General features: G+C 41.5%; 1 protein-coding gene across 1 annotated transcript in view; it reads left to right on the plus strand.

Annotated features, from left to right (window-relative positions):
* The window catches only part of CCDC30 (coiled-coil domain containing 30), a 37,790-nt gene that overhangs the window by 5,539 nt on the left and 24,528 nt on the right, over positions 1–7,723 (plus strand). Inside the window, exons 4-8 of the mRNA XM_025203700.1 lie at positions 2,535–2,725; positions 3,865–3,954; positions 5,090–5,243; positions 7,178–7,249; positions 7,478–7,593. Coding sequence (XP_025059485.1) covers positions 2,535–2,725; positions 3,865–3,954; positions 5,090–5,243; positions 7,178–7,249; positions 7,478–7,593 — 623 coding nt within the window. The remainder of the gene's footprint in view (positions 1–2,534; positions 2,726–3,864; positions 3,955–5,089; positions 5,244–7,177; positions 7,250–7,477; positions 7,594–7,723) is intronic.

Here is a 7,723-nt window from a genome sequence, read left to right on the forward strand (position 1 = left end):
AGCAGGAGGAGTCTGCATCCAAATTCCTGTATTGCTCTACTTTGTTATGCGTGCTTCCTATGTGATGGGTGATAGGCTAGAACAGGTTTCCACTTCCGGGCAGGTGGATCTATTTTTGCAGCAGAAGTTTCTCTTACATTTATTACTCAGATTTTGTGAGCCAGACTGGGTGCTGGCCACCTCCAGGCACTCTTGCTCCCCCCAGCAGTGCTGTATCTATGTTAGCATCAGCGCACACAGCTGTATGTCACCTTACCTTGATGCATCCTTGCTTTGCCAAACTTAAATGAGCCTGGACAGAGATTTTTCTCTCAGATAAGTGTAAAGACCTAGCTACATTTTCGGTTAAAAAGTCACAGTCTCTTTTTATCCTAGCTTTTCAGGTATACTCCCTCACTTTTAACTAATTTCTTTTGAACAATAATTTTTATTCTAGATCAAATGGGGTTTTTTTTAAACAGGAAAAACTCCATCTAATGCTAGTAGAGATATGGTTTCCTGGCGGTGTTAGCATTGAGGCGATTGTCCTGATTATGGAAACTACTTCTGCATCAATTGGGTGAGGAAGAGTTTATAGTTTGTGAGTGATTTAAAGGGCAAGTGCTATAGCATCTCTTATCGATGCACCTATGTATTAAACAGTAAAATAAACAAAGCGTTTTGCTGTGTCTTGCAGGAGGAAAACTGTGAGCCAGCCATGCTGGACCTTAGTATATTAATTGTGTGACTGGAGTTTAAACTCAGAAGAGGTGGCAAACAGGAAACCGCAGGGTGTTTTCCAGCCAGGCATGAGATAGAGCAAGCAGCAGAATGCAGTCGAAACACCCAATTGATCTGACCCTTGGGCTCGGGTGAGATTGCAGGGGAGCTCATGTTCAGGTGGATTTTATCCAGCCTGACGTTATGGAGCCATGCGGCTAATGTCATTAACCAACAGAAACAGGCAAATCAGTGAGGAGGTTGTTCTGGCTTCCTTTTACAATGCACCATCATTAAGGATCATCTTTGAGAACTACCTTCCTCTACGCTATAAAACTAGGACTATGTGAAGAGTTGTGATGATTAGGAGCTACAACGGAGCCTCCTTGCAGATCTGAAGGCTTGTTGTAAGAATTAAGAGCACAAGCACATTCAGTTCCTGCTGTATTGTCATGCATAGAGAGTCTCCATCGTTTTCTGTATTGGATCAGAAAGAGCGTGCAATTTTTTAAATGAAAAATAAATAAGGTACTTGAACAGAATTGGGAAATTTTCTATAACTAATTCTTAGAGTCTTTAAATCAATCAGGATTTTGGTGTGTTTCTGTAAAGAACCTTAATTCACCTAAAACTGACTGAATCGGTCAGAAGTTATTGGAGTGATTTGGGTTCTGTGGCCACTGGATGGTACTGGTGATGACACTGGCTTTAAATTTTTCCTCCAAATCAAAGTTGCTAAGCAAACAAGCTGCCTCTCCTGGGGCATCTTTTCAGCAGATTTTTTTTATGTCCAACTTGGGCAGAATGCAAAACAGAAATCAGACGAAACAGGGCATCTCTACTTGTGTTCCTAGAGAGACCTGAACCTTTCTTCTCTTTTTAGATTTCCTCTCAAGAGACAGGTATATAAACATGCCTCCCCATCTCAACATGCTTTCCCATCCTCTGGACAGCCGCTGCAGCTGCTAAGGGACTGATTTCCTGCAGGCTAAAGGAGAGGGGGATTTTCATCCCCCAACTTTGCATCTGGATCCTCCAGCTTTGAGCGTTGAGTAGAGAGCGGTCTGGGGTTAGTTCCTACTGACCACCCCTCATGAGTACTTGCCCTCCCTAAAAATCCACATCCTCTGTTTCGTAACTGTAAGTTTGCAAGTAGAGTTGTGCGAGCCTTGCCTCCTTCGCCACATTTTAGAGGGCTAACCACCCTATTTCAAGAATGTTAGCCAACTTACATTTAGGCCTTATGTGAAGTACTAATTTACCTGCAGCCGTATACACCTCGTTGACATTTCCACTAAACACTGGGGGCCTGGGTATTTTAGCATAGTTGGATTACAACACCAAAAATCAGCTGGGTGACAGCGATCCTAAATGGAGACCTGAATACCTGTTTGTACCTACCCAGGATTTTTTAAATGTTGGTGAAGAACATGTCCATTTTGGAGGTGTAGAAAGCTGACCTGGGCTTGCTCTACTGTCAGGGACAGTTGCTACCTAGGCTGCACTGAGGAGGAATGAAGAGGGGTGAGAAATGGGTGTGCAGATATGACAGGGGTTGGTATGGACAGTGAGAAGAGATGCAGGCTATGGAGCCCAGGGTTCCTTAATTTCTAGAGCACAATACTAGTGCGATTAGCAGTCAGATTTTCCAAGACAACAAGATATTATTGAAAACAATGGAAGCTGGAGTTTTTGCAACTCTGATCCTATTTCTGGATGTTGAACACTCTTAAGTTCCCATTTGAGTCGCAGGAAAAGGGTATTCCTAAAACATTTTCTTCCATCAGTATTCACGATATAATGCTTGTTCATTACTCTGTGATGTTTTCTTTCAGAAGCACAACTGAAGGAGGTTGAGGAAATGCTAGAACAGGAAGGCTTGTCTGAAATAGCTCACAGCAGTCCCAGTGAACAGATTGCCTACTTACTGGTAGAAAGAACTGCATTGTTGGAGAAGTTAGAGATTGCAGATCAGAAACTGGATTCACACAGCTATGTAGATAGCTTGTGTACAGCACAGCTCCAGGTATTTGTCAGTGGCTTTTGAATTAATATCCAACCAGTTTAAAAAAAAGGCAAGTTTAAGTATATTTCCATAGGTTCTTTTATTAAAAAAAAAAATCTTTTTACCTTCTAGAAGAAGTCTGAGAGTTGTCAAAACTAAAAGCTGTTTTCATGCTATTTTTTACCCATCCATATTTGCATTTACTTTGCTCCTGAGTTCTGGAATGGGATGATTCATGAAATTATTAGTATAAAAGGAGAAAGTAGATTGAAGAATTTGCTGCACAAAAGAAAATCTGCATATTTTTTTACATATGGCTCTCTTGCCTTTTTACCCTTAAACCCTGGAGGGAACTAATCTGGTCCAAGTTTCCCATACTCTATTGCTAAGGATGCAGAGTGGCTGCACCCATGAGAGCCCCCACTGGGTACTGATAATCTGCATAGTGTTACGTATTTATTTACTGCAGTCCTTTACATAACAAACAAAAAATATATATAATGCATATGCACTACAAAACATTCATAGCACAGTTTTGTAACTATGGTCCCCAGTCCCATAAAGACTTACACACATGCATAGAGTGCTTTGCATTAGGTTAGGCAGGTTATTTGTTCAGCTTGTTATGTATCTGGGGGAAGTAAGAGGTTCATATTAAGTTTTTGAGGGGTGCAAATTAGCTAGAGTGAGGGGAAATCTCCAGCATTACTCTGGTAGGGTCATTCAAGCATATTCAGTATCAGTATATTTCTTTTTACAGAGTTGTGCCCATAGGATCTAAAAAGAAGAGACTCTCAGGACATCACAGGGTTAAAAAAGGCAAAGAATCTCCAGTTTCCAATAAACAGCAGAGAGTAATAGGCAAGTGAGAGCTTTTAAAGAGTCATTTGGGATCTGTCCAGATAAAAGACCCTTTTACATATAAGTCATAAATAAAGTCCTTGGCAAATCAAGAAACGTTAACATTTGATTGATTGATTGATTTGATTTATATGTTGTCCTTTCCAAGAAAGGCTCAGGGCAGCTTACAATAAAGGAACAGAATAACTTATAAAGGAGGAGAGCAACAAGAGAACAGAGGTGACTGTGTACTAGTGTTTAGAAAAGTTAGCCATGGGCCTTTGTTAGTGTTGATTTATTAATATCTCTTTGCATGCAAGGATGAGTTTGATCATATCCATCAGACCCTAGAAGATGAACTTCAGCAACAGCGTGAATCCATGCAACGTACTAAAGAGACCATGAATAAGGTAAAATGTTTATGCAAGATTTTCCTTTCTGTAGAGTAGGTGGCTCTAATTTCATACAAAGAAATGACCGTAGGAGGCAAAATGGGATGAAAATTACTTTGATAAAGAAAGTCTCATCAGTGGTAACAGTCCCTGTCTTCCAAATAAAAAAACATCCACAGTCTGGGAGCCGGTGCAGGCTACAGCAAGCAGAGGTTTGCATTACTTGGCAGTCCCAGGTCTTCTGAAGCATGTGCTTCAGAAGGAGAAGTCAGTTTTCTACTGGAGCCGCATGGAAAACGCCTTTGGGGATAAGGGTGACCTGGGAGAAGAAAGGGAAAAGACAGGGAGAAAAAGATGAGGGTAAGGCAAGGGAAGATTGGGCATAAAAAAGGGAGAAGAAACAGGAGGGACCTACAAGATGATGAAAGAGAAAACAGCAAATCAAAAGAGAAACAGTAGATGAAATAGTTGAACTTTATGTGGCAGTAGGAGGAGAATGAAAATGAGAGATGGAAAGAGCATGAAAAAGAATGGGAAATGGATAATGGAGTGGCCAGAGTGACTTGTTTGGAAAGTTTGAGCAAAAAGCGTTTTCTCCATATAAACTAAATGAGTGCTTTTATGCCCTCCTATGCAGCCTTCCAGCCAAAATAGCGTTCTCTAAGGACCTGGTTCTCACTGCTGGCTTGTCTGCTCTTGGCACTGCCGATGCATCCTTTTCAACAAGCCAAAGGCACTGACAAGAATGCATAATCAGCTAGCCTTTTGGAACAAGCTATCAGGGGGCATGGTAACATCTCTGTCTCTTGAAATCTAGTCATGTTGTTTTTCCCTGGAAGATGCACTTAAATCTATGGCAGAAAATATTCTTGAGATAAAGTCTTTACCTTTGTATCTAATTGGGATTCATTTGGAAATCACCAGTGACTAAAATCAGCCACTAGACAGCAGCCATGACATGCACTCAAAGCACATCAGTGCGATTGCTTAAATAAGGTTTGCCTCTCAGTACTCCCACAGCAATAGGTCCTAGTTGGCCACTACTGTAGTTGCTGTGAGCATTCCCATGCGTTCCTGAAAGCTGCAGCAGCACAGGTTGTAGGTGTAGATAGCATATTCCATTTTCTTTTCCCTATTACTGTTTGCGTTTCAGTCCCATAAGGAAGAGCTGGAAAAAGAGAAAGTCTTACGAGAGAGTGTAGAACGAGACTTGGATGAGGCTGCGCAGAGGCTACAAATGGCTCATGAAGAGATCCGGAGGTTGACCGATGAACTGGATGTGCAGAAAAAGGAGCAAAGCAAACTGGGTAAATTGTTTCTCTTAGAGGCACATGCATCTCAACATTATAGATGGGTGTTGGGCCTGGTCTTCAGAGCTACATTTCACCTGCCTTTTTGATTGGAGTAGTGGATGCTTAGCACCTCCAAAAACCAGGCCTGTTTGGTGTAAGCCTTGCCCTTCCCAGCAAGAACAGTCTCAGAAAGGTTCTCTTAGCTTCTTCCTGGCTCTAACGTGGAACATGGCATGTGTGTCCAACACGTACCAAATGCTTTGGCATTCTGAGCAAGTCCAGCCAGCAGCCATTTGGGATACCAAAGCATCAGCTGTTTTGACATGATGATGGCATATTCCTGATTGCCTCTCTCTGAATTGTGTGGAGAAAGAAGCCAGAGGGATGAACTGTTACACAGTCAGACTGGAAGCAGAGATGCACCCTGCCCATTCTCTTGTACCAGCTGCAGAATGGGTCTCTGCATCACTCTTGTTGTAGGCTGCAGATGATGCATTTCAGATACTTCTGCTCTCGCCCTTCCCAGTTGGTAAACCTTCTGCACAAGAAGCCACCTTCTCCTGAGCAGTTAATTAGTCATTAAATCATTTACACCTGGAATCTAAATGTGAAGTATGACTGAAAATTAAAAAACAAAACAAAAATGCAAATCTGGGTAAAAATAACAATGTTTTGAAAGGTTCACATTGCACCTTAAGCCTCCAGTATTTCATGTTGCATCACAGTCCTTACAGCTCCACTTGTATTTCCCCAGCAGAGCTCTGAGCTTATCAACTGGGCTAAATAACTTGTTTGAGGTATTAAGAAAATGTAATTTGGAAAATAGTAATACACAGTTTGGCTGGAAGATACAAACAGGATGGATTAGGGAATTATAGTATCATGTGCTGATGTTACCTGGAGGCCCTGATCCTACTTTGTGATCCACGTGAAGCTGACTCCAATAGAGGTCTGTTAATTTCTGTGAGATTCCACATGGAGTATGTGTGCGGCGACTTTGTTGTAAGCCTGCGCAGATCACATGATTGTGACCACATCGGCTGATTTTTGCACACACAGACACTCCCTCTCAGCTACGTCTCCGTTTCAGTCAGCACCCAGCGTAGTCAGTTGCAAGCTAAATTTGAATCAAAGGCTTGGGAGCGTGCATGCTGAGCAGAGTTTTTCAGAGCTCCTGTGCTGACTGATTGGTAAATTTGCATCAAAGGGCATATGTCCTGCAATGTGTCACAACCTCCAGAGAATATTACATCTCCAGATCATGAACAGAGCTGCGGTATTTGATTCCTTTCCTAGTGGAGCTTTGTGTGCATTGAACCAATGAGAAATCTATTTATGATAAGTATGCCTGGTTTTGTAATCTGCATAAATGGAAAGTAGTATTTGACTTTCCAAATTGTAATTAAAGGTTTAATGTTTGACCTGTTTCTATGCTTTGCTGGGCTTGGAGCGTTAAAATCCAGAAGAATATTAACAAGTGACAGTAGTTTTAATAGCTTCCCTTGGTAATTGTGTATTTGGATGTCTATTGTACCCTGTTGATTTAAGAATTAAAAGCAGTGTAGAAAATCACTCATAGAAAACTAAATGAGATACCTGATTTATTTAAGTGAAATTCCACCTGGAAGCAATGTTTGCTTTTGTCTGTAGTACCTTGCAGCCTGGTGTTTGAGCTTAAGGGAAACTCTGAGATTCCCATTAGGTGCTTGTAGCCCAGTGTGTGGTTCCATGCAGGCGGCGATTATTCATAAGTGCTTAAAGGAACATGCTGCAGTCTAGTTGTGGGCTCTTTGCACTCACTCCTTTGAAGTCAGTTTTCTGTCATTTCCATTTTTGAATGGAAAACTTAATGAAAAAAGTCAGAATTTTCTGCTCAGCAAAACAAGAATGGATTGTAAAGTTATTATTGGGTACATCATTGGTAAGTTATTACTTTATTATTGCCTTAGAATCTGCTTTGCGGTCAGCCTCGCAAATGACTGAGAGCTGGAAAGAAGAGCAGAATAAACTGCAAGATCGTGGTAAGTCACGTGTTAGCTAAGATGCTTACTGATGTTGTTTAAAAGCATGACTGGTTGACATTTTTTCATTTAACTCCTGTTTTCAACTAAATGAAAAGGTATGTGTTCCTTTACTTTTGTTATTATTAACTGAACTCTGATGCACAGAAAAGACCAGGGAGAGGGCAGCACTTAATTCATGGAGGCTCGTTGATGAATTTTCTGTTTCTGTGATTTCTTGGGGTTTAGAGAGGACTGAGCTTCAGAAGGCCATGGAACACAATAACAGGCTGGATAAGGAAATTCTAGCATTGCGTGATCGGGTGCGATCGCTTGACTCAGAAAGAAGAGTGTTCCTGGAACTGGTAAGTCTCTGGTCTGCGACAGTATGGCTGTGTCTGTGCTTAGCCTGGGAATGACCTGCCTGAAATGGCTCTAATCACACCTAATGCTTGCAGCTTCCGTGCATCTTGTTCTCTGTTTGCTTCCTGTTAA

The sequence above is a fragment of the Alligator sinensis genome, unplaced genomic scaffold (assembly GCF_000455745.1).
Source record: "Alligator sinensis unplaced genomic scaffold, ASM45574v1 scaffold512_1, whole genome shotgun sequence".
Classification (NCBI taxonomy): domain Eukaryota; kingdom Metazoa; phylum Chordata; order Crocodylia; family Alligatoridae; genus Alligator; species Alligator sinensis.